We start from the raw sequence: 26,075 nt of genomic DNA on the forward strand, positions 1-26,075 counted from the left end.
CAAATAAATCATAGAAAATAGGAGTATAAGCTACCACAGAAGTTTCCAGTCGTGTGGGGCGACAAGCTAAAGCCGGCACACATCCAATCTGGGAAGAAGAGAAAAAGTGAGTGAGAGCATGTAACATGCAATAGTGCAGCATCCTTCGCTTCTGGACAGAGCAGAGAGCACCTCCTGGTCCTATATGGGCAGTGGCCGCCACCCGTTTAGTGCTTTTCCATTCGACATTTTTTGCTACTGATACTGACCGGAGAACCGGAGAACCGGCGACCGGAGTCGAATTTATTGCACTTTTTTGTGGAAATTTGAGTACTCATGGCTTGCAGCAGATTAAATTAGACTTTCCCCCTCACAAAAACCGAGTGCAGAGCAGAAAAAGTTGAAGACTTGCATGGGGACTCCACTGTCAGCCGTATCATATGCAATGGCACTTTTGAAATTAATAGACTGTGACAGGAAAAGGACGACAAAGGAAATCATGTAGAAGAAAAGCTTCGATTTTCATGCCTATAAATATGTACATACATATTTTGGAGCGTGTCTACAGTCGTTGAGCAAAAATGATAGTATAAGTACAGAAGGGAGGAGGAGGATCAATAGGCAAAGGACACCACGCAGTAGAGTGATCCGTTATTCTTTCAATTGGTTTTCGCTGAGGGCGTGGCTTGAGGGCGAAAGAGAGTCGTATCAGCCAAAGAGTCGCCAAAGTGTTGGTGTCTGTGAGAGAGAAATAGTCTTTTGCGCGTACCTGACCGAAAAGTAGGATTATTGTACGATTCTGGGACCGACTCACCTGCCCAGACGAACTAAAAAGAAGAAGCATAGGTGAAAGGAGAAAAAACCCCGCATTCAGGGTGATAGACAGTGAGACTGAGATAAGTTTCGGATAAAAAAATTGACTATTTTCGTTGAAAAGTAACAGATCATGGTATGGGGAGCATCGCTAATTGGCACCAGAGCATGCCATCCACTTCCTAGAGCTATTGAATTCAGAAGAATATAATTACGACCAGTACTCTCTTGTTAAGCAAATAATTTCCAAATTGAAATGAAATTCTATTCTCTCCTTTGTTTGGCCAAATCTGTTGCACAGGCTTATTGTACATGCATATATACATTGGAAACATAAAGCAGCTCAAGCTGAACATGCAATCGAAACGCACTCAATGCAGATGTATCCCAATCTGCATCTACAACTGTAACTGCAACTGCAACTGTAACTGTAACTGAAACTGTGGCTGTATCCACAAGTAAAATTTGCGCAGGATTCGTGACTCAGGTTTTGTTGTACGTTTGATGCATTTGACAAAACGAAACTAGGTCAAATAGGAATTTGCATGCGGGAGAACCTCTGACCTTTGTGCCCGCCCGCTCTACTCTTCTCTATGTCCCGCAAAAATTTGCATTTTATTTGCAAATTCAAAATCGATTCGGACGCCTTCTCGTCCGATTTGGGGCTACAACATCATATCTATCTCTGTTTGGGAAGCTGGAGCTGCGTTTTATTCGGCCTCGTTGTCATGCGATATGACCCCCTGCGTGTGGGCAACGATTATGGTTATTTTACTTAGTCAATTTCGCAATCCGACTAGTACTTTTGCCATGCTGCTGTGGCGCACACCCTTACATACGCTTCATTTCCGCACGGCCTTGTCGAACACATCCGCCCGATATGGCGGCCGATTTCCGTTATGCGCTTCAGCGAGCAGCGGACATTTTACTGAGATTGACAGCTCGTCCGTCTCTGTCAATCCCCCTTTCTATCGTGTCAGTGTGTTTGTACCTGTGCGTGTGCGTGTGAGTGTGAGTGGCCTTCAAAGTGAAAGTATGCGTTTCGCTGTCAACTTTTCTAGTACAAGTTGTGCTCAGCTCAGATATTGAGCAGGAGCAGACTATTTTCCCCAGCTACTTTCTATGTCATTGGCGGCACTCTCACTGATTCTGAATGACTCTTGGGAATTCAATTGACTTTCGTTTTCCCTTTCAACCGCTGCAACATTTTAAGCATCAACGATGTGCGTTGTACACGAAAATATCGTCATTTTTTCTATATACCCATTAGATAGCCATCGATTCAGTTATTTCGGCTTTAAATTGAATTGAAATTTATTCGAAATAATTAATAATCCAAAATGGTGTTCCAGCCAACGAAGTAATACATATATCTGTTTAATGTCCTGCAGTTGTCGAGCCCTCCATGTCTGTTTAATCGAAAATATCCAATTGAATGCGTATCAAATTAGTATAATCCATTGCCCCTGAAGAGTTATTATCGTATGGGGATATCTGTGTATACACTTATGCCATGTGCCATGTGCCATATGTATGCAAAGTAAAGCGAAGAGTCTCCCCGAAAGCTAACTGCTGCGCTTAGCACGATTTCTTTACGCCATGTTGCACATTTTGCGATTGTTTCGAAGTTCAAACGGCTGTGAAAATGCACACGCGTTGCCCCGGACAAGGGCTGGTGGGGGGCGGCTCTGGCGGGACACTCCACAACTCTCTTCAACTATTCAAGACAATAGAGGGGCTTTTGGACGGGCAATTTAGAGAAACTTTCCCTATTATCTTGTGCACACTTGATCCTCCATAAAATACATCCAAATTAAGATTTATTTTAACGATAACAATAAGAATAACGTAAAACCGGATCGGTCTTAGGATATGGCCAGGTATGTGCACTGCATCCGGTGTCTGCGGCCACCTGTAAACTATCTGTATCTGACTATGTGTAAAACAACTTTTGTGCTGAATTCAGTCTTCGTTTTCCAAGCTATCAAATGTTATAATTTGTTCGCTATAAATCCGCGGAGGCATCTGATGTTCCAGGTAAATAAAGGTTAACAAATATACCGTTTGCCGGATTACAGAAAGAGTGGAGTAGTACCACCACCTGCAGAACTTTGAAAACCAAGTGAAAAGCTCAGTCACTACCTGCTGCACCTACTACGGATGGAAGGACTCCAGACTGTTAGTGGGAATACTCACAGGTCACTGCCTGGCTGCAGCGACTGCAGTTAAGCTAGGCATCACCAACCGAGACAGCTGTAGGAAATGTGAAGAGCCTGGTGCCATCGAAACCCTGGACAATCTAATCAGCGACTGCCTGGCTCCACACGGGCAAGGAGTGCAAGGATACCTACATATGTGCCCCCTGCCTCCAAGAGGAAGCCTCGGGATCTACTTGCCTCTGCCAAAAATACATCGATTCTCGAGGACCTCCAAACCTCATACGCACTCCGGTTCATACCACCCATCCGTATAACTAAGGGCAATATACTGGCCTATGCGTGCCTCCTCTGAGGACCGTCCGGGTTAAGCTAATCTACCGATATAGAGGGTTCTAGACGGTTCAATATTTTATAGAGACAATCATCTTTCTTGCAGGAGATAATACCGAAAAGTTAACTTTTGCTGATTTTAATAGGTTTTCACATCAAAGTTAATTTTAGTTACTTTTCAATCGATTCAGAAAATAATACCATGTCAAATGTATATGGAAATCGAATTTGATTGACTTTTAATGTTTTTTGGAATGGTGGAAAAGGAGGAAAATCTCCCTATAGAGCTGTATATGGGGTAGTAACCGTATATCTAGCTGGAGATCTTTGGGGGCTATCAGCTCTATCCCATATAACTATGGAAAACTTGCAGTAAAGAGGGATAAAACATCGCACGTACGGTTATTTCTCCTTCCAACCTTTACGCTCTCACTCTCTCTCTCTCTGTACAGACCACCCCTGTATCTCTCTCAGATAACTAACGGTTAGATTGGGACGGCCTGCAGTGCGCAGTCGCACAGAGGGAACTCTGAGGAGAGTCGAAAGCTCATTGCAGTCGCAACTGAAACGAATTTAAATCAAAACATTTTCCCCCCTCAGGACTCAAAGTGCTTCCCTTCCGTCCAGCCCCCTCTGGCAGGTTGCTTGTTTCCATTCGAAGATTTCCATAGATGAAAGCAGGGAACATGATTGAATTGTTATTGTTATTTGACTGTTGGCTGTCTGTGTGTCTATGTGGATTTGCTATCCTACTCCGAAAGAGTGCCATCTTCTTCTTCTTGTTGTTGTTCTTGTTCCGCCATTGCTTTTTTGCGGCCATTTGGAAAAGTGCACAATTTAGGCTTCCATCCATGCTCGGAATGTGCTGGTGTGTGCGAACAAATAGCTACAACGTACGTGAGTGGATTCTTGTACTGCTGGAACTGGTCTTCTTGTTTCTCTTCGTTTGTCTCTGTGTGTTCTACCAGAATTTTTGGCCAGTCGAAAGGTGGCCCATATGGTTGAGTAGCCCCATCTCCTGCCACACAATTGAAAGGCAAGCGACCCTGACCTACTCACCATGTACGAGCATGCCAAGCGTCTAGTTTTTGTCCGCTCGTTCTCTGGGGGTAAATGTATCCATTGTCATACATATGTGTGAATTGAACTCAGCTATTTGCATAATACGTACGGCCTTCAGACCCATGCGGAGCTCCGAGTACAGTCATGCCTGCCTGTCACTCATTCTTTGCCCGCCTGCCGCTCAAAGCAGCGCCAATGGCAATTGTGGCACCATCGCATTTGACTGGCAGGAACCGGCCCCCCCCCCCCCCTATGCCAAAGGCGGAGTCTGAGTTGTCACAGTCAATCGCTGGAAAAGTGTCGGGCCCGGACTCGCAAGTGACATAATTAGCAGTCTGCCACTGCCACTGCCGCTGCACTGTTGGTGTTTTCAATTTCCCCATTGCTGTCTTTAGAAGGAAAACGAATGGGACCTTGAGACGAAGCGTCCTTTGAATAATCATTTTTGGGATAAACCAAGTAAATCATACGTAGCTAACATAATCAGGATTTTGAAATATTAATTACAAGAATTTTACTCTTCGTTGGCTTCGGCCTGAGCGAATTTTTCTATAGTTTTCGATCCGTCAAGCTGGCAACAGTTACTGGCAAGGGCAGGAAACTTCAGAGAGAAACCCAAACATTAGAAAAGACAAGGTTCCACTCTGCGGTAGGACAAATTGAAAGGCCCATTGGCCAAGAAGCCAAATATCCATGACACCTGCCACCCTCTACCGAGACATCCTATAACATGAGACACAAGGACCCTAGAGCAGGCCCTGAACTCTTGTATTAATATCTGTTTTACCCATCTTCATCTAAATTCGGGAGCCAAGAGTAAAGTGTCCAGTGCAAAAGGGCGTTGTTGAGTGCCGGCCAGGAGTGTTCCCTTTCAGTCTGTGTTCAAAGGGTCAGCTCAAAGCGACCGAGACGATGCACCTGGATGTGCATATGAACTGTCGAGGACAAACAATGAACTAATGAACCAAGCCGGATCTCTGGGCGATGGCTTGCTGTTTCCGGCTGGTGTTTATTCGGTTTCAAAGGAATATTCAGCTCTTTGCTCTGATTCTGTTCATGGACCAAAGGGCTTGGGGCCTTTGGATCATAGTTATACTTTGCCTCGTGCAGCCTTTGCAGCGTGCATATTGCTTGACTCCCGCTGGTCCTTTGTGAATCGCAGTTGCTTTTTCCTCTATTTGTACATCGGAATATGCCTGAAATCGGAATCTTTTCTTTAAATGGCATCTGCTTTCAGTCCAAAAGTTCTCTGGGTCGCTTGCATACACCTGCTATGAAGATTGGTGGAATGAAATGTTTTGCCAGGGATGTTGTCGACATTTTTATGGCTGCCACGTTTATTTTGCTTACTGGCTCCCTTCCGTTTCGTTCCCGTTCCGCCACCAGCCACTTGGCTGCCCAATTAAAAGTTTTAGCACATTTTCACTTGAAATTAATTGTCGGTAAACGTAATTCATGTCCAAGACACGGCTGCGCCAAGGGTAGCACAGGGCCCAGAGCCCAAAACAACCAACAAGCCACCAAAAAGCAGCGAGGGGGGCAACAGGGGGATCTGAGGACCTGCAAATGTTGCCAAATGCATCAGGCCCCAAACGAAAGAGAAAGGTGGAGCAGCGAAAGAGAGAGAGAGATTGAGGCACTGGCACAGGCATTTAGGGTCTGTGCCACTTTGTTGCATTCTCTGCATTCTGCTGTAACGAGCGTGCGGATGGGGCAAGCGCCCGCTCCCGAGAACATTCATTGGCAAAGAATTCGAAACGTTTTGGCATCACATATTAGCCATGTACTAAATTATTTACTCCCCGTTAAAGCTACAAGCTATCAGAAATTCTGGAAAACTTGAGATTGCACAGACAGAACTTCCTCTCACGTTTCAGTTAATGGCAGGCAATTCGGAATGATTTTAGATTCCTAGCCGATGCCCTCAAGCGAAAAATAGAAAACATCGTTAGACACAAATCATTTCTAGCCGCGGGCGATGGGTCGATCGGGGCCAATGCCATAAATAACGCCGAGTGGCTAACACAAAATGAGAATTTTTCAATTAAACTAAAGGCCACTCCCGATAGCGATGGCGGGCCAATGTCATTAGCAGGACTACAGGTAAGAGGACAGCAGGAGCATTGGGACCAGGAGCAGCAGCAATTGGAGCAGGACATAAATTAAAATCGAAAACCCAGCTCTGGCATGGCCTCAACAGGACTTTTGTTCAATGGCGATCCGTGGCAGGTGGGTGGCTGGTGCCCAACCAGGCCATGAAATGCCATTAAAGGGGGATAGGCCAGTGTTTAAATAATGCCAGAAATTTCATTTCATTTGGTTACTGGTTATGGGTATCCCATGGCCACGAGGCAATTCCTCAGCTAATTGACAATTCAAAATGTTTTGAGTGTGGCAGGAGGTGCTGCAGCTCGGCTGGCTGGTCATAAAGTTAATAAGCAATTTGCATAACAAATTGTCTAAAACGCTGACAACATGTCGCATGGAATAGCCAAATGCGTGGACCTATGCGCATGCGAATGTGATAGGTGGACACATGGGGCGCATACGTAATTTGTGGCACCGTGCATTGCGTATACGCAGCGTGAAACAGGGACAGGGACAGGAACAGGCATGCATTTAATTGTTTCAAACAGGACAACCTTCCCCAAAGGCAGGCCGGACCGGACTTTTTCCGTTTCGGATTGCGCGCAAATGTTCCATGTTCGTAATTTATTCTCGGCCTGTTAATTAGCGCGACAACGACGTGGGGTTGGATGCACGTGTGTGTAATTCTTGGACTGTGGGTGAACAATCCGAACGATCATTCACGTTGCTAAAGGGCCTGGGCTCCCATAGGGCATAGGAATAACATTGTTATGCCTGCGTTTGACAGACCTCTCGCTGCAATTAGCCAGTGTGTGCGAGTGTGTGCCTGCAACATTAGTGGTTTGCCGTTTTTTACATATACAGATGACCGAATGGGGGAACGATGGACGGGGGGAGGTCGGCTGCCACTTGCAGCTGTTTCCATTTCCGTTGCTCGGCCACAGACATGCAACAACCCCATATCATCTCTGCAGAATGCCCAGATAGGAGGAGTACAGAGATATAGAGAGAGAGAGAGGGGCAGCTGGCAAGGAACTGTGCCTCAAAGTATGCTACACAATTGCGGTATGGGGCATTATAATTGCAAGCACACACACACATCCATACACACTGAAACACAATCGCTCAGACACACACATACAGAGCTAGAGTTACATGGATGCATTTGCATCTGTACCCATCAGCCACAATTTGCAATCTGCATTTTGCTTTATGCTTCGTTGTAATTAAATGATAATCAATTAGGCAAATATTTGCTTTCAACAAGCTTGCGAAATGGAAACTCAATCCATATTCAGCATAAATGAGGCTGGGACCAGGCAAACAAATGGTTAAAATGGTCATCTCCGGGCTCAAAGGCATAGGTCACGTAGTGTAGCCGGAAATCGGAAATCCCGAATCGATAACCTATCAGTTAAATATTTAAAATTATGAGTGTAATAACTTCTGTCGAGAGATTAGGAGCCGAGCCGAGAACCCCTATAAAAGCAGCGGCGGGGGCAGATGCCCCATATTAGTTGATTGATCAACATGCAGCTGTTTGTTTTCCTTGCTTTGGCTTTGGCTGTGGCCGTGGCCAGCGCCGTGCCCACCGAGGTGGCCAACAAGCCCGTTCCCGTGAGGGACATGCCAAGTGCGGCGAAGATCCAGGGTCGGATCACCAACGGCTATCCGGCATACGAGGGCAAGGTGCCGTATATCGTGGGCCTGAGCTTCAACGACAACTACTGGTGCGGTGGCTCGATCATTGGCCACAACTGGATCCTCACCGCCGCCCACTGCACGAGAGAGGCCAACCACGTGCTGATCTACTACGGCGCCAGCTTCCGGCACGAGGCCCAGTTCACCCACTGGGTGAGCCGCGATGACATTATCTCGCATCCCGACTTCAACGACCATCTGAACAACGACATCGGCCTGATCCGCACTCCTCACGTTGACTTCTGGTCGCTGGTGAACCGCGTGGAGCTGCCCAGCTACAACGATCGCTACAACAGCTTCGCCGGCTGGTGGGCAGTGGCCTCCGGCTGGGGGCACACCTCCAACGACAGCGGCATGTCCAACTACCTGAACTGCGTCGACGTCCAGCTGATGGACAACAACGACTGCCGCAACGTCTACGGCGATAGCTACATCACCGACAACACCATCTGCATCCAGACCCACGGCGCCCAGTCCACCTGCAACGGCGACTCCGGCGGTCCACTGGTCCTCCACGAGGGCAACCGCATCGTGGGCATCACCTCCTTCGGCCACTGGAACGGCTGCACGGCCGGCGAGCCCGCAGGCTTTACCCGCGTCACCGGCTACCTCGACTGGATCCGCGACCACACTGGCATTTCCTACTAGTCGCATACGACTCGCCTACGAGTAACTGCAATAAATCAATGAGTATCAGCAATAATAGCCCTACTCTTCCCGTTTCGATTGATTAAAACTCACTTAAATCGCACCCAAAGGGGTAGCGATAAGAGGGCCGCAAAATGCAGGCGATAAGAGAAGTATTGGGGTCTGATAATGAAATTCAAAAACTAAAGAGTCCCCCTTCAATGAATGAAAAGGGAAAACACAAGCTAAGACTGATGGAAGATTATAGACCAAACGATGGTAGAATCGTTTCCAGAATGCCCCATCTATTCGATGAAATAATCGAACAAAATCAGTACGAAGGAAAGGCGAGTGGCCTGAAAATTGCCAATAAATACTCGCAGCGAAAATGAAAAACAAAGCAACGGAAAGTGTTCAAACCATTTACTTGAGAAATGAGTTTTTGGAGCAACCTCCAGGCCAATGAAATAGACCAAGTCGAGGGGGAAAAGCCATAGAAGGCGGCGGAAGAGCGTGGCAATTCGTACAGCCATTGGCACAGTGAGTAATTTCTCAATCTTGTGCCCTGCCAGGCAGGCCTCCACCCCTCCAAACCCCTCCATCGAGATGGTTCCGTTGTTTCACTTTCCCGGTCGCGTCTTGCCTGTGTCCTACTTAATTGCATGTCCTGAAGAGAGGGGGAAGGTGGGTGGGGTTCTCAAAAGGAGGTTCTTTACCCGTTGAGTATTTATAAGCTGCCGGCATGAAGATGCTTTGCAGCTCCATTATTTCTGCTCTAATATTTCAATAAATCAGTCGACTGGGAGGTACGTCTCCCATCTAAGGAACCCAAAGATCTATGATCTCAGTTAAATATCTATGCATCGCCTCGCATTTCTTTATTCGAATCCGGAAGGTTAAGATTAAACCTAATAAAAGTATTATCCTTATGGCGCCGCCAACTGTAGGCCGAGACCTTTGATTTTCTCATCGATCCAGGCGCGTAGATAGGGCACATTCGCATACACTGACGGAATATCCGCCTCGGCGCACTCAATGCCCCAGGAGACGATGCCGGCCAGCTGGTAGCGGTCGGTCTGGCCGGGCAGCGTGCAGAAGAGTGGCGATCCGCCGTCGCCCTTGCAGGTGTCCTTGCCCTCGATGCCGCCGGCACAGAGGAAGCTCGGGCGCAGCCGGAAGCGCGACTCCAGGCGGGTATTCCGCAGCATAGCCTGGCACTCGTCGTGATCCACTATCGGCAGGTCGATGCGTTTCAGGGTCCGCTCCAGCTTGTCGCTGTTGGGGTCCTTGGCTCCCCAGCCGGTGGCAAAGCAGGTGGCCGAAAGCAGATCGTCTATGACCTGCGGCGACTCCGGGGGCGGCAGGCAGAGGGGCTGGATGTGGGGGGCCAGTTGGACGGGCTCGTCAAGGACCAGTATGGCAATGTCGTTGAAAAGTGCCTCCGGATCGAACTCCGGATGCAAGATAATCTGCTTGATGCGCCGTCCCTGATGCTCGTACGGCTCGTCCAGACTGTTCAGATCCCAGTCGCCCGCCCGAGCCATCAAAGTGTCCACCGTCTCGTTCACGATGTTGTGGGAGCTGGTGATGACCAGCTGGGGGTGGATGAGCGTGCCCCCGCACAGGTACTGCTGGCGACCGGTGAAGATGGCCACCATCCAGGGAAACTGGCCAAAGATGGACACGTCCTCCGTGTAGTTGTACTTGTCCTTGTCGGGGATGAGGCCCTGGGGGTTGCTCCAGCCGCAGTTGTTGTACTTGAATCCGTTCAGTTTCGCGACATAGGGACTATCGCTGGCATCCACCTGGAAGAGAGGCAGTTAGCAAACGATCCTGCACATCTGGGAGGAGAGTTCACCTTTTGGTTCACCTCACAGCAGCGATGCAGGGACCGACTGCACTGTCCAACGCCGATCCTGGGATTGATGATGCTCCGTCCGTCGTCGATGATGATATTGTCGCGGCACAGTTTCCGCGGCACGCACTCCATGTTCATGCCGCAGCTCTCGTTCGCTTCCGGTTCCAGCACGTTGCCGTTCTTGTCCCTGATCGAAGACCCCGCTGGCCTCCTGTTCGTCCTCTGCTGACGCCCTACCCGATCGACCAGCGAGGCATTCCAGCTCTCCAGCTGGGCGCGTTCGCAGCACACCCTCCCCGTGCCGCAGAAGCGGGAAATGCGCGGTCCAATCCCCTTTCGCCCTGAGTCGTCCGTCTCCGTACAGTGGGTCACTGTGGTGCAGAGCTCGTCATCCCGGCACATCGGCGACGGCATGTCCTGGGCGTTCACCATGACAAGAGCTGCAATGGCCAATGCCATCCACAGCAACCGGCATCTGCTCGTTGCGCCTGTGGCTGTGTCTGCGGTTGCGCCGCTCATCTTGGCAGGGCTGCAACTGCTACTAAGAGTAACAGGTCGAAACAGAATAACGATTACACACAACGATTACAGATACCACAGACTGCACAGAGGCTGCAGCAGAGGTTATCAGCAGTCAATCACTTCGTGGAAACGATTATACTGGAATATCAAGCGCACACACACAGCAAATCGCACTATTGGGAGTTCTATAATCAAAACAAACCCGCACTAAACGTATCTCTTTTTCTTTGTTTGTTAATAGAATTTTGAAATGGGAGCTCAGCAGTCGGTATTCAAATAGAATGCGTTAGAACTGATTTATCTCCACAACTTGAACGAACATTACTATATAGTATATATCCAGCAATCGATGCACTTATGGCTAAGTAAACTCTTTTGCATACTCACATATGTATCTATGTATATGTATGTATGGGATTATATAGAGATAGAACTGCCGCGGATCTCAAAGTAAAACTCGTTGCTGGTCGCACGCAAAAAGTCGACTGAAATATTTGAGTAAAACGTTAGACACTTTATAGAACCGGCTTGGAATGACGAATATTCTGAGAAAGCGAAAGAGAAAGAGAGACAGAGATCGCGGATCAGCTGCTGGCTGATTAAGAGAACGATCAGATGAGACGAGAGCTCCACTTTGTCGGTATCATTTTGTTGAGCCCAATAGATTGTCGATTGTTCCGTCCCAACATTCAGTTGTACTCGCGCCGTGCCCTCACAACGATCTCAACTGGAGCGTAATTGCGCATCGAACTGATTGAAATTGGATTACAAAAACATAATAAGGTGTGTAAGTGGGAAATACCGATTCGTCGTATTCTGTGACTATCTTGGGGACTCCTCTCCTCCTCTTGATTGCTTGGCTGATTGGCTTGGGAGACCACAGGGCGTATAAGCAACGCAGTTTGAAGTGAATGAAATATCTGCGACTGGTTTTTCCCAACTACAGACAGCCTCTCTCTTTCTCCCTCTCGCCCTGTACAGCATATCGCGATGTGGGCCGAGCGATTGGTAGTGCTGCTCTCTTTGTTATCACTGCTGCCCGCTGGCTGGACGCAGCGCAGCTGCTCCGATCTGGAGATATGCACCTCCAAAAAGCTCTGCCTCCAGACGGATGACTCCGGCCGGGGCCTGCTCGGTACTCGCATTCTGTACCGCAGCTGTGGCCGTGAATTGGTTTGCTGCGAGAAGGAGCAGCTGGAGAACTTTTACGCCGAGGAGGCTGAGGTCGAGTACCGCAGCCAGCGAAAGGGATATCCATGGGTGGGGACAACGGCAGCAACGTCAACCAAACCAGAAACAACCACAACAGAGATCGCTGTAACAGACCCCAGTGAGCCGGAGGACTACAAGAGCTGTGGCGAGCAACGGCTGTGCGTGCCCCGGCACCTGTGCACCACTGGGTCCGTGAACATGGACGGCCGCTACGTGATCACGGCGCGCATCAACGAGGCGAGCAACTTCGGCTGTCGTTCGGTGGAGATATGCTGTCCCGAAAACGAGCAGGTGAGCGATGCGAAGGCACTGGGGGACGAGAATAAAGTACAGCCCATTTCCAGATAGAGGAGGGCCAGAGTCGCATGCAGCAAAACCTGAAGGACTTCGAGTACAGGGGCTGCGGGTACAGCAATTCCAAGGGTCTCTACTACCAGCTGGATGGCTACAATGACGGCGAGTCCACCTTTGCCGAGTTCCCCTGGATGGTGGCTCTGATGGACATGGAGGGCAACTATATCTGCGGCGGCTCTCTGATCCATCCCCAGATGGTGCTGACCAGCGCCCATAATGTGGCCAACTACAGCGAGGACTCGCTGCTGGCCCGCGCCGGCGACTGGGACCTGAACAGCCAGCGGGAGCCACATCCCTACCAGATGCGTCGCATTAGACAGCTGTACCGCCACGAGGCGTTCAACAAGCTGACCCACAGTCATGACATGGCTCTGATGGTCCTGGAGCGGCCGTTCCAGCTGGCCCCCCACATCCAGCCCATCTGCCTGCCGCCCGCGGAGACGACGCAGGTGCAGGAGGACATGCGGCGGGCCCACTGCCTGGCCACCGGCTGGGGCCAAAGCAACAGCTCGGCCAAGAGCATGGAGCACCTCTTGAAGCGCATCGAGCTGCCGGTGGTGGAGCACGAGAACTGCCAGCGTCTGCTGCGTCGCACGATACTGGGCCGACGTTTCCGTCTCCATGACAGCTTCCTCTGTGCCGGCGGCGTCGAGGGCAAGGACACCTGCAAGGGTGACGGCGGTTCGCCGCTCTTCTGCTCGATGCCTGGCCAGACGGATCGCTACCAGCTGGCCGGCATCGTCTCCTGGGGCATTGAGTGCGCCGAGAAGGACATTCCGGCGGCCTACACGAACGTGGCCTACCTGAGGGACTGGATCAACCAAATGGTAGTCCAAGCGGGCTTCTCTCTGAACGACCTCGTCTAGTGCTAGCCTTTCGAGTGTCAACCAATTTTATATACGTAATAAAGTGTAAGCCAACGACAACACGGGCAACAGTAACTTTCCTCTACTCGTATTTGCAGGGAACACAATTCATTGTCTAATTTTCAATGGCATCGCTGAAACAAGCCAGAGAGTGGTTTTCCAGGCACTGGCTGACAGCGCAACCAGTCCTTCAATCCCTCAGTCCCTCAGACCATTTTGATTCTCCCCCGCCTGGCCAGAGTCGTTGTCGGGGGGCGTTTAAGCCGAATTGACTGGCTGCAGTGGCAAAAGGAAAACGGAAAATGGAAAATGGAAATTTATGGCGGAACAGGTGAAGGTTCTTCGTGCCATTCCACTTAACCCATTCAATGCAAGATTTATGTGCAGCTTAAGCCGACGATTCCAACTCCAAAGCGGGGGTTTCTGAGTGCCTAAAGCTGCAACTCGGAAGCGAGCGAGATTCACTTACTTGCCGTCTTTCCAACCGCCCGTGCCATCATCAAACCCCCCTCTGGGAAACCATTTGCATTGTTAATTGGCATTGGTTGTGGTTCGAAAAACCACAAGAAGCAATCAACTGCCAAAATGCCTCCAACTCTGACTCTGGCTCTGGCACTGACTCGGTTTCTGCCTCTGTCTCTGCGTCTAACTCGAGGACTCCTACTGTTAGGACCTAGTGCCTGTTAACACTCGATGCTGGCGCCGTTTGTGTATTTAGACAGAGTCGAAAAACCACAGAGATTCATTTGAAATGCAGAAACCTAATTTGCGATTCGCTTTTTCTTCGACTAGTAAGCAAATTTACTCGCAGTAAACCAACAGCCCTAAAAAGGAACCTCTCATAATGATAATTAATCCCACAGGAACACAGCACAGTCGAGGAATAGAATGCTAAGACAAGAAAAACCTGCCAAATGCTCACAAAACCATTCACGTTTCGCACTTTTTAAAGCATGCTTCCGAATGCTACGGGAAATTTACACTAGGCCAAGCATAAATGCAGATATCACTAGCTAACTGACTCACTGACTGGTTGACTGATTGCTCATACGCACCGTTGACTGTCAGTGCCAGTGCCACTGCTCCTGCTGTTCCTTCCTCTGCTGGTGCACTGTCAAGCTATCTGTTGGATTTCAATAACCATGCCTGGTATTTCGACTCTTTCATGGCGTTTTTTGTTGGATTTTCTGTGCCAGCCAAAACATTTTATGGCGCTACAAATCAAAATTTGTGCAGCCCCAGTCACATAAATCAGACTTGTCGGTACATGAATCACTTTGATCCTAAAAATACGAGGACGAACCCAAAAATGCAATTATTGTCCATATTTTTCCTTCATGCGTGAAAACCATTTGATAATTTGCTGAAAAGAAATTGTATTATCTAAACAGTTTGGCCAGGCCAAAATATTTCGCTTCTTCTCCATACCGCTCCCCTTTCCCACCCGTGTGTGCAATAATTAAGAATTCAATTTAAACTTTTGAAACTTTAGGCGTATGGAAGTGAGGGACGCACGCGGCAAGCGAGGGGCCAGGGAAGGCATCGCATCAGGTGGCTCAGTGCTGCGGCTTTCTCTGTGACGGTGTAAAGTCAAAAAGCCGCAACATCATTACGCTTTCGCATTTGCATGCTGCTAGCATGCCACAAACTTCGGCTCGCACACACACCAGCAAAAACAAGGAAGAAGAACGGCATTTCAGTATTCCGACTACTGAATACCCCATAATCAAAAACAGTGTCTGGAAAACTACACTCCGCAAAGAATACCAGTCGAAAAAGGCAATTCCTTAAACTATTACGAGTGTCTGCCAATGTTTTCGCATCTTTTTACTTTGGAACGAATAGGTAGGTAGGTACGTAAATACATTTATGTACAGTACAGCACACCCATGGACGTGCACGGGGTGTTAAAAGAGTGAGCCCACATGCCGCACGACCAGCAATAAAATGCATTTGTGCAGAGGCGCCCCAGATGCTGCTGCTGCTGTTGGTGGTACTTCCAAAGGGTCTCAGTAGTTTTGAGGGGGAATTCATTTAATTAGCGGTACAATGGAAAGACTCAGACATTTAAATTTAATCACAAAAATATTTGCACTGGAATATAAACAATTACGATTCAAATTTGGTTTGGATTTTGAGCTCTTGTGCGGTTTTCCTTTACAGGGGTTTCGTTCAAAGTTTTCCAGACCGTGTGCTGCGAGTACTTATGAATTATGAAATAATATTAATTGATTCCATAAGCCCGAAATATTTGCTGGACGTAGGTCCTCTTTCATTTATTTTTGGGACTGACCGGTAGAGTCCGTGCAATTATCTTTGGCAATTTGCAATTAGTGATTTAGTGATTTTCGACACGCCGACGAAGAATCGATCGGACATCCTTGGTAAAGCGCAAGGCGTCCAGGAATGGCAGCAGCTTCAGCAGCTCCGTGTCGCTGGGATCGTAGATGAACGACTTGATCGGGATGGCGTTGTGGGGAAAGTCCCGGTACGCATTGGGCGTGTTGTCGATGATGAGCGTTCTGCTCAGGTCCCGATTGACAAGAGTGAGATCCTTGCTAACAATGGAGGTGTTGGAGCGGCAGTGCTGTCGGTAGAAGCGCCGCTGCAGTATGCCCCGTCCGGCGTCCAGCATGTCCACCACCCGTGCGGCGTACGACTCCACACTGGCCGTATAGATGGCCAGGTCATACCACTGTGCCACATGATCGAGGAACTCGTCGACATGGGGCCGCTTGAAGACACTGAACAGAATCGGCTCTATGCCATCGATCGTCAGATGGATCTGGTAATCGGGAACTGCGCAGGCCGGCACTTGGCTGCCGCCCACGTTCTCCTTGGTCTCCGGATCAATGTAGCAGGAGTGGAGCAGCGTCTCGTCCAGGTCCAGTATCAACGTCTTTCGCGGCACACGTTCAAGTTGAATGGCGCACGTTCTCGACGGAGCCACCTCCTTGTAGATAATGTATCGATCCGGTCGAATGAACTCAAGGGTCCTGGCCGCCAAAAAGCCCAGCAGTCGTCGAAGGTAGCTGTAGAGTTCGTTGCGAACCAAAACCAACATCGATGGCGTTGGGGCCACAGACGGCTCCACAGACGGGTTCACAGACGAGTCCACGTCTAAGGCTGAAGCCGAAGAACTCTGTAGATTGATGTTTTTAGCCAAGACCGACGACATTGGCGGCACCAGACTGACCATTATAGCGAATAGGAATTGCCCCCAAATCATTAACGGATTTACTTCCAAGCGGTACCAAAATTTGTTGACTTTTGCCTCCTATTTACACATTGTTTATTGGATTCATTGACATTTGAATTTAATTTTTGCTGCTCGGAAAACTGAATGAAATCGTTCTATAAAGTTCTATGTTCTATGAGGAAAAGAACGTAGATCCTCGTAGGCCATGGCTATCTATTTTCGATGAATGTCAGTTGGAGCATTGTTTTATATTCGAGCACACTTCCCTGAGCGGAGCTGAGGGCACACTTGCACACTTTTTACAATGGCAGAGTCGCAGGATGTGGAGCACAATGTAATGGACGAGGAGTTCGACGAGTTCTGGGACAAAGTCAGCTGCTACGTGGTGGCAAACTTTCCCTATGACGAGAGATGCGACTTTGTGTTGAATGCCACGGATTGCATTACTGAAACCATATTCGTGCCCTACATGCGGATGCTGGCGTGCGACCTCAAGTGCAGGAACCAGTTCCAGGAGATAGTCTACCTAACGATGTTCGTGGCATTCTGCCTGCAGCTGCTGATGTGCCTGACCCACGTGGTGGACATGTAGTAAGTGCACTCCCGCTCCCACTCCCACTCCCAGTTTGAGTTACAATGAATACCTGATCGATATCCGTAACTCGTCTCCCTTTAGCTACAGTCCAGCTCTGAAGGTCGTCTCCCAGATGCTGCATATGAACGAGCATTTGGCGGGCGTAACCCTACTGGCGTTTGGCAACACCTCTCCGGATCTGGCAGCCAATCTGGCGGCCATAAGGGAGGAGGTGCCAGTGTTTGCCAACTCTCTGGCAATGGCTCTGTTTGTCTCGATGTTCACCGGGGGCATGATCTGCTATATAAGTCCCTTCAAGATGAACACGCACGGCACTGTACGCGACATACTGTTCTTTATTTTGGGAGTGACCCTGCTGGAATATGTAATGGCCTCCCACGGAGAAGTGGACATGACCGAATGCTTTGGTAGGCCTGACAACATCATCTGAATCGCTCACTAGCTGATCTCTGTCCCTTTCCCGGCAGTGTTGGTTCTGGTGTACATATCCTACATTGTAGTCAACATTCTGGACGTGTACCTAATGCGGAAAGCCATGATCAGTGAGTGCTGAAGGGGGTGAAAACAGAATTCATGGCAGATCCGGCGTAAATCCCTCTATTCTATTTGTAGTACTGGAACGCCAAATAGGCGAGCTTCGGGACCAGCAACAGACTGTGGAGGTCAGAAAGAAACTGGGAAGACTGGAAGTGCAATACGCAGAATATGCCGAGGACGCGATGGTGGAGATATTGGAGAGACCCGGCAGTAGGGTCTCGGTTGTCAATCCCGTACACGATAAATTCACCTACACCACAAAGCGTACCTCGCGGGTGCGCCAAAGCGTGAACCCACTGGCCACACGGAGTGTATTTTATAACCTTACGACTAGCAGGAACAGCGGACTCTGGAGGGATTTCGCTAGGACCCTCAATCCCATCGATATCGATGAATGGCGGGGGGCGAACATGTTTGGGCGAGCCTTCCTCCTGGCCATGGCTCCTGCGAAAGTTCTGTGCGCCACCTACATACCCCTCGTCGACCATGAACTGGAGAAACACGGCTGGAGCAAGCTGCTCAATTGCATCCACACATTCCTGAATCCGGCCATTACCATTATCGTCTCCATGGGTGAGTTGCCCCCTCGTTCCCCTCTTAGTTGTCTGTTGGGCATTCTCCCATCTTGCAGCGTTGCATACGTCCCATAAGAAGAAATTGTGGTACTCGGAACTGGCAAACACATACATTTACGGGGTGTACTCCTGTGCGATCACTGTTCCCTTCGCCATCTTTGTGTTTATACATTCTCGGACCGATGTGCCGCCCGTCTACCACTGGGTGAGTGCACCAGAGTGCAGAGTCCAGTTTCGGGGTGTGGGAACTACCTGGTGGTTCAATCCGTATTTCAGGTGTACACGATCATGAACCTGACTGGCTCCATCTTCCTGATCTTTGTCTGTGCATCGGAGATCGACAAGCTGCTGGGAGTGGTGGGCAACATATTGAATATAGAAGATGACTTTATGGGCGTCACAGTCAACGCCATTACCCAGGCGTTGGGGGATCTGGTGGCCAACACGGCCATGGCCTATCAGGGCTATGAGAAGATGGCCTATGCCGCAGCCATCGGAGGTCCCTTCTTCAGTGAGTCCAGCTGCCGTTGCTATGGAACTCAAAATTTTACAGAGTTCATCCTTTCTCTTAGACGTCCTCCTGGGCACTGGAGCTGTTATGTACTTCAAATTAAATATTGACATGAAGGTCACCATAGAGGAGCAGTCCGGGGAGTATGGCACCAATGCGTACATTTTCCTCAACTTAGGCCTCTTTGCCACGCTGCTTTGGACCTCAACGCTGGACTTTTTTGCGCGCCGCTCCATGGGAATATTCTCAATAATGATATACCTTCTATTCCTATTATTTGCATTCCTTATTCATCAGAATACCATTCACTCGTTTGCCAGCGATCCAACGGTTAAGCCTTCGCTTGAGTTGGACTGATAGGAAAGGAATATCTTTGGAAATCCAATCGGATGTACGTATTTAATTATATAAGACATCACTCAAAGACCAAAACGAAGTGAATAAATTAAACGCAGCTCTGTTTGTATCCCTTTTATGTCAATTGCTTTTCAGACAGTCGCTGGCAGCCTGCCACATCGAGATACAGTATGTAGAACTTAAGAGTACGTATCCTTTTGGCATTGGAAACCAAATAAATATCATAACGAAGCAACTCCAGTGGGGCCTCAAGTGAGGACAGTTCAATGTATAACTAATAGGTTTCCTGTCGAGTGGAGGAGGTCCTTGCAAATCCTTGCACAGCGACTGCCGGAAGCAAGCAAGCACTCCTTGCATGGCAACGGATGTTGCCTGACTGCGTTCTCCCAGCCCCTCTGTTGTGAGGGGAGGGAAGCCTTACCCTTGCTCACACTGGGTTTTCCAAAAATCTTCTAGTCTTTATGCTTCTCCCATTGAAGGGAAGTAGTAGTTACAGTAGACTTTGAAACTCTTCAACACTAAAGCATTCGTACGGGGGCTTCAGGTCTTAGACAACCTCGAAGGCGGAGCCAATTCAACAGAAATACATTTCAATACCTCATCCACACACGGCACGTAATCAACGGGAAAAGGCAGCCCTACGGCAAGCCCTAAAGTCGGCAATATATCCCGTGCACCAGTACGAGTACGAGTACTTTTCACACTTCAGCGATGACAAATCGGTTAAGTCAAACGTAAGTGTACGCTAATTGGAACGAGACAGGTCACAAGCCGATTCCTGGCAGGCGATTCATTAGCCACACAACAAACGCACGGATAAGGGGGACACCGCAATGACCACCAAGAACAGCCACAACCACAGCCAGAACCGGAGCCTATGTAAGTAGTGGAGTGGCAGTGCCCCACTTTCAGGGCCACAGTCGCACTGACATTAATTAGGGATTGCATAATTTACAGCTGTACAGTTGTAAGTGTAACTGTTGCTGCTGTTCCTGCCACCGCGCTGCACTGGCCAACTTCCGGCAGTGCAACCTGGCGTATACGCAACGAGCCAGCCGGCTAATTGAGTTATAATGCTAAGCGGCAATTTATGGCGAGAAGCAGGAGCACCAGCAGCAGCCAGGACCGACCGTCTTCAGACATAAATCACCACGCAATACAGCGCCGGGAAGGCCGCCCCCCTGGGTTATTTAATATATCCCATAAATATGTTTCTGTCCAATATTCCCCTCCCTGTCTTTCGGACATATTTTTCCCCCTTTCGCCAGCCGACAACTGCAGCTTGACTGCAAAGTTTCTCAGCGGAAATGGCAAACAGCAAACTGAAAGTTGTGAGATATTTTCAGTATTTCCTTGGTAGATTTTCGCGTTTATTAAGAAAAATGATGAAGTTGCCCTCGCTACCAGAACTAAGCCACGCCACCACCACCACCACGGTATACCCCGACCCGCCCATATCCCTTGTAATTTTTATACAACTTGTTATGAATAGTTTGTTGTGGCAAGGGTCCTGCCAGAAAGTTGGTTCGAAAACTTTGCAAGTCTCCCGAAATCCCGAAACCACGGGAACCATTTGATCCAATTGGAGTCAATGATTGCGCTGGAAAAATAACCAAGCTCTGTCCACGAAATTTCTTCTGCAGTTCAGTATGTGATATATAATCGGACGTATATTATAATACAGGCTTAAAATATAAATGATAATATTGGCGGAACTTTATGAGACGCGGCAAGGGCCGCAGATCTAATTCATCTAATAAACATTCAAGCAACATATCAATGGAGTAAGGAATCTATCGATGAATGATTTTCACTATTTCAAAATCGTACCCACACGTGTGCTCAGGCCACCAGAAATTTATGATAGTCGCCGACAAAAGTCCCATTTAGATAAGGAACCACCAATCATTCATTCGTTAGGCGATAAGTTGTAGACGCAAATTAAAGCAGAGGATTGTCCATCTACCGAGATACCTAAGCAAAACATTCGAGTTGAAACTGGATCAGCTGATCTACCGAGGAGGAAGCGGACGCTAACTTTTGTAAGGACTCTTCAAGCCATTTGCATTGGTGGTCCAATCTGAATGGCTCCGTGGAACTCCCAATGGTCTGATCCATCCAAATCAATTTTGGCTCATGCATAAGCAAGCAGCTGCCAATTGGAATGCGATTTCGCACTTGTGCATTAAATATTTGATGACTTTCACACCGAATCATGGCCAAGACCAAGGCATTGGTATACTCCCTTTTCCTATTTTCATTCTTATTTTTTCACATTCCATTCGGGATTGCGACTCAACGGGAAAGCGTGGAGTGAATGGGAAATGCAAAACAATTTGGTAACAAGCAAAATGCATCAAATCTCATGGACGTCGAAGCTGGGCCCGGACCCGGACCCGGGCTGGGACTGGGACTGGGACTGGGATTGCGATTGGGGGACACTCGGAAAGACTGGAGTGGCGAAAAGAGAAACCAAAGCTGTTGCAAAAACATGTCCCATTAAGTGCACGGATAGAGGGAGCCGCCAGATAGACAGGCAGATGGACAGGCGGCAGGCAGGAACTCTGAGGGTCTTGAGTGCTTTTATTGCTGCCGGAACTCTGTGTTGCATTTGCCTTTGAAGCTGACACTGATGTTGATACTGATGCTGATGCTGAAGCTGATGCTGGAGATGGCTTCCGCATCGTTTTTTGCCTTTCTACGAGTACGAGTATGTGCCTCCCCTTCTTGGTTATGCAATTGTACTTAAATGTAATGGTTGTGCTTCAGCTGCAGCCGGAATAAGAGTCGGAATAAGAGCCGGAATCAAGTGAAATTTACATGTACGAGTCAATATTAATGGTGCCCCAACTAGTGGTCCAGATATGAACTGTGAAAGTAAGTTTCCCTCAGTAAGACGCTGCAACTGGTTTGACCTACTTGTGGCCCTTGGTCTGTCTCTGTCTCTGTCTCTATCTCTGGCTCCATCTTTGCATCCACACTGTCGCACAAATCAGTGGCCCCTTAACCGCTGACAGCACACCAACCCCGGACCACTTTAACCCTAATTAACGCGACGCTTTCGTCCTCGTTGCCATCAGTTTTCCTTCATTATGCAGGACGCTTTTTTCTGAAATAGAGATGATGCTGGCGCTGATTGCTGGTTGCTGGTGCTCAAGTCTCAGGCCAGAACTTGGCAGTGGTTGCTCCACTGAATTTCAATGGACCGTCAGTTCTTGTGGCTTGCATTTCACTGGGGGCTTAATTATGATACTTCATTAGTTTAATTAGTCTGTGTGTCGGTTCAGTCTTGTTAGACTGAAGGTGGAAGCACATATACATATATATGTACATATCTACATAGCTAGGTAAGATGAATGAAGAAGGACACCTAAGTACGAATACTTCGTTACATTGGATTGAAGAGCTGGTCCCTTGAGAATTCGTGCACAATGTCCATCTCCACGCCAGTGCAATAAATAATGAATATTACAAATATCAGCCACATGAAGATGCCTGCCGATCGGCGGGCGTTGAAATTGAAGATCATGCACCACCACAATGTGGCCACGATGGTGATCATGAGGAATATGTAGCAGTTTTCGCCGTGCTCGCCATACAGCCAGAATGCAGCACCAGCCGTGCGAACTTTTGTATTAAAGGCAAAGGGAATGGCCATGGTAACCACAAGAGCTGGGGGCAAAGGAGAGGTATGTTATATTGAGACCATACGAAATCCTGCCGATTTACCAAACACGGGACCGCCTATAATGGCCGCAAAGGCCATTTTCTCGTAGCCCTGCAGGGCCAGGTTGGAGTTGGCTATTATGTCCGCCATCGCATTGGACACTGAGCCAAAGGTGATGGCCATGAAGTTTCCGGATAGATTGAAGACAATGCCCACAATGGAAGTTAGCACCTCCATTTCGCTGGCACACACCCAGATGATAACGACTGAGCTGCTAAAACTGAATATGATGAACATCTACGGGGCGAAGATGGGAGAGAGTGAGGAGGAGCATTTGCAGATCTTTCGAAACGCAGATCTTCCTTTCTTACAATGTGATAGAAGGGCGGCACATCTGTGCGACTGTGAATGAGGACAGCAGTGGCCAGAGGCAGTGTCACACAGGGAGTCCACATGGAGATGTCCAAATTGGGGACTATGTACCAGGCGTAGTACTTACTGGTGGCCGAAGCTAAAGGAAAGAGGACGAGAAATGGCGATTAAGATAATATTATGGACCCCTGTGGAATACCGACAATGCACCAGGGTGATCATGAGGAAAGGGTTCGTGATGATCTGCGTACAGTTGAGCAGCTTGCTCCAGCCGTGCTTGTCCTTCTCAAAGTCCACAACGGGGATAAATAAAATGAGGAAAAAGGTGAGTGGGCTTTTGACGATCAGAAGAATGCGCTGACACCAGCCAGCCAACTTCCATTCCGCCTCGTCAATGGGATTGAGAGACTCAAAGAACTCGGTGAGTAGAAAGAGGTTCTTCGGATTTCCCACATTATAGAAGATAGTTCGGTTGGCTATATGGTCAACGACTGGGGGACGAATTCTCTGCTTCGGTGTGTTGAAGAAGAATACCTTCTCGATTGATCCAGTCATTTCTCGATTGATCTGTTTAGTGTCATTGATGTTTAATTCGTCATCCCGTTCCAGCTCATTCAATAAGCGCTTTTTCTCAGCGACCACGCTTGCGTTGCCAGGTGAAGTTTGCAATTGGTTAACTTCCCTTCGAAGTTCTACGACGATCAAATAGAAAAATGGGAATGTTGGCTACGATTTCTGCATATGTTCAGGCCTTACTCCTTATGGTGTAGCGCAGCAGCAACAGATCCAGTATATTGATAATCAGATAGGAAAAATAAATGCCCATCAACACTAATCCAAGCCATAGGAAATGGTTATTTTCCAGTAGAATATTGAATATGCAACGGAATGAACATACCAATAGACTCTGTGGCGGTCACGTTTCCCTCACTGAATATTATGGAACGGAGCATTATCAGACTGAGGAGCAGGAACAGAAGATCCCGGACGGTGCTGGGGCCATTCATCTTGAAGGGCTTCAGAAAGCAGACCATACCCCCACTGAGCAGGATTATAGCGAGGCAATTTCCCACAGTTATCGTGAATATCGGTGCGTCGGCCCGAATGGGCATTAGATTGGCTATCAGATCGGGACATGTATTGCCAAAGGCCAAGAGTGTAACGCCCGCCAGGTACTCATTCATGTGCAGCTTCATGGAAACGATCTTCATGGTAGGCGCGAAGCTGCGGAATTGGATTGGGTAGCAGCTAGCATTGAATTGAGAGGAGAGCACCACTCGTTCCCCACTTACAACACGTCAATGGTTAGAGTCATGACAAAGAGAAAGGCAATCACAACCAGGCAAAACAGCACCATCACCTCGATCTCCGTTATCATATCGGATATATGGAACGCACAGTACATCATCTTGAAGTAGTTGAACAGATTGATGATGTTCTGACAGTCCAGCACTTGTTGGGTCATCATGCAGCGTCTATCATATGGCAGTTTCATCACCGTCATGCAGCTCATCTGCTTCAACGCGGGAAATGCTAATGATGACTAGGAAGCCTTAAAGGATTCAAGTTGACTTACGTTCTTGAGATAGGTATAGAACTCATGGTCCAAGTATGTCCAGTTCAATTTATCATCTTGATCAGTCGATATGCGGATAGGGATTCGTTCGGGATTTGATGTAGGAACCATTATTACAACTATTTTTTAAAAGTACAAAGCTTTGAAGGAAATCGAAGAAACACCTATATTCATATTCGTAGAGTCTTTCAACCAAAACAGACATATGTATTCCCCTGGAGGAAAATAGCAGAAACCAGAAATAGCACTGTGATTGCCAGCCAAGATGTCGACCCCGGCGATTTGATAAGGAGCCACCGTATAAATCAATATCAGAGAATTGTTTACTCCTAGGTGCTTCCCCTAATCATAGCCCATAATATGAATGGGAGAAAAGACTGTTAGTGGCATTGTAAATCAGTTTTATATGCCTCGATAAGACCCCGTTACAGTGGATCGGTTTGGTATAAAAGCACCGCAGCGGCGAAGGGCTTCTTCATCAGAACCATCACAGTCTATAGTCATGGTGTCCAAAGTTGCTCTTCTTCTCGCCGTGCTGGTGTGCAGCCAGTACATGGCGCAAGGCGTCTACGTCGTCTCCAAGGCGGAGTGGGGCGGCCGTGCACCCAGCTGGACTGTAGCCTTGGGCAACTATCTCGGCTACGCCATCATCCATCACACGGCCGGCTCCTACTGCGAGACCCGCGCCGCGTGCGGAGCTGTCCTGCGCAGCGTCCAGAACTACCACATGGACTCCCTGGGCTGGCCCGACATCGGCTACAACTTCCTCATTGGCGGCGACGGCAGTGTGTACGAGGGCCGTGGCTGGAACCGCATGGGTGCCCATGCCGCCGAGTGGAACCCCTACAGCATTGGCATCAGCTTCCTGGGCAACTACAACTGGGACACCCTGGAGCCAAACATGATCGCCGCTGCCAAGGAACTGCTCAACGACGCCGTCAACCGTGGCCAGATCAGCTCCGGATACGTTCTCTATGGCCATCGCCAGGTCAGCGCCACCGAGTGCCCCGGCACCCACATCTGGAACGAGATCCGCGGCTGGTCCCACTGGTCCGGCTAGGTTCTTCCGATAGAGACATATAAATAAACGACCCCGAGCACAAACATTTGTCATT

General features: G+C 48.6%; 7 protein-coding genes across 8 annotated transcripts; 4 read left to right on the forward strand and 3 right to left on the reverse strand.

The window, feature by feature from the left end:
• Positions 1 to 7,936: 7,936 nt before the first annotated feature.
• On the forward strand, positions 7,937 to 8,837 carry Jon44E (Jonah 44E). Its single transcript, XM_001361485.4, has one exon. It carries the CDS (start codon positions 7,962 to 7,964, stop codon positions 8,778 to 8,780), a length of 819 nt encoding a protein of 272 aa, XP_001361522.1. The 5' UTR covers positions 7,937 to 7,961; the 3' UTR covers positions 8,781 to 8,837.
• A 764-nt stretch (positions 8,838 to 9,601) lies between these two features.
• On the reverse strand, positions 9,602 to 11,635 carry LOC4805060 (phenoloxidase-activating factor 2). The gene is made up of 3 exons (XM_015184923.2): positions 11,527 to 11,635; positions 10,618 to 11,158; positions 9,602 to 10,564 (listed from the first exon to the last, which is right to left on the reverse strand). The coding sequence occupies exons 2-3, from the start codon at positions 11,134 to 11,136 to the stop codon at positions 9,686 to 9,688; spliced, it is 1,398 nt and encodes a 465-aa protein (XP_015040409.2). The 5' UTR covers positions 11,137 to 11,158; positions 11,527 to 11,635; the 3' UTR covers positions 9,602 to 9,685.
• A 168-nt stretch (positions 11,636 to 11,803) lies between these two features.
• LOC4805059 (phenoloxidase-activating factor 2) lies at positions 11,804 to 13,646 on the forward strand. Of its 2 annotated transcripts, none has more exons than XM_015184924.2 (3): positions 11,804 to 11,922; positions 12,121 to 12,642; positions 12,696 to 13,646. In XM_015184924.2, exons 2-3 carry the CDS (start codon positions 12,130 to 12,132, stop codon positions 13,569 to 13,571), a joined length of 1,389 nt encoding a protein of 462 aa, XP_015040410.1. In that variant the 5' UTR covers positions 11,804 to 11,922; positions 12,121 to 12,129; the 3' UTR covers positions 13,572 to 13,646. The 2 variants fall into 2 exon arrangements, with proteins under 2 accessions (XP_015040410.1, XP_033234029.1); XM_033378138.1 differs by having other exon boundaries at positions 11,830 to 11,922; positions 12,090 to 12,642.
• A 1,975-nt stretch (positions 13,647 to 15,621) lies between these two features.
• On the reverse strand, positions 15,622 to 16,932 carry LOC4805061 (CTD nuclear envelope phosphatase 1). Its single transcript, XM_001361488.4, has 2 exons — positions 16,768 to 16,932; positions 15,622 to 16,713 (listed from the first exon to the last, which is right to left on the reverse strand). The coding sequence occupies exons 1-2, from the start codon at positions 16,798 to 16,800 to the stop codon at positions 15,910 to 15,912; spliced, it is 837 nt and encodes a 278-aa protein (XP_001361525.3). The 5' UTR covers positions 16,801 to 16,932; the 3' UTR covers positions 15,622 to 15,909.
• Positions 16,933 to 16,973: 41 nt separating this feature from the next.
• On the forward strand, positions 16,974 to 19,463 carry LOC4805062 (mitochondrial sodium/calcium exchanger protein). Its single transcript, XM_001361489.4, has 7 exons — positions 16,974 to 17,361; positions 17,447 to 17,772; positions 17,833 to 17,907; positions 17,978 to 18,475; positions 18,534 to 18,682; positions 18,754 to 18,988; positions 19,050 to 19,463. Exons 1-7 carry the CDS (start codon positions 17,075 to 17,077, stop codon positions 19,343 to 19,345), a joined length of 1,866 nt encoding a protein of 621 aa, XP_001361526.2. The 5' UTR covers positions 16,974 to 17,074; the 3' UTR covers positions 19,346 to 19,463.
• A 3,122-nt stretch (positions 19,464 to 22,585) lies between these two features.
• On the reverse strand, positions 22,586 to 25,297 carry LOC6898772 (mitochondrial sodium/calcium exchanger protein-like). Its single transcript, XM_002138713.3, has 8 exons — positions 24,961 to 25,297; positions 24,677 to 24,897; positions 24,283 to 24,608; positions 24,141 to 24,215; positions 23,588 to 24,076; positions 23,384 to 23,523; positions 23,075 to 23,309; positions 22,586 to 23,017 (listed from the first exon to the last, which is right to left on the reverse strand). The coding sequence occupies exons 1-8, from the start codon at positions 25,069 to 25,071 to the stop codon at positions 22,734 to 22,736; spliced, it is 1,881 nt and encodes a 626-aa protein (XP_002138749.2). The 5' UTR covers positions 25,072 to 25,297; the 3' UTR covers positions 22,586 to 22,733.
• Positions 25,298 to 25,427: 130 nt separating this feature from the next.
• PGRP-SC1a (Peptidoglycan recognition protein SC1a) lies at positions 25,428 to 26,064 on the forward strand. Its single transcript, XM_002138714.3, has one exon. The coding sequence runs from the start codon at positions 25,463 to 25,465 to the stop codon at positions 26,018 to 26,020; it is 558 nt and encodes a 185-aa protein (XP_002138750.1). The 5' UTR covers positions 25,428 to 25,462; the 3' UTR covers positions 26,021 to 26,064.
• Positions 26,065 to 26,075: the final 11 nt, after the last annotated feature.

The sequence above is a fragment of the Drosophila pseudoobscura genome, chromosome 3 (assembly GCF_009870125.1).
Source record: "Drosophila pseudoobscura strain MV-25-SWS-2005 chromosome 3, UCI_Dpse_MV25, whole genome shotgun sequence".
NCBI classification, from domain to species: domain Eukaryota; kingdom Metazoa; phylum Arthropoda; class Insecta; order Diptera; family Drosophilidae; genus Drosophila; species Drosophila pseudoobscura.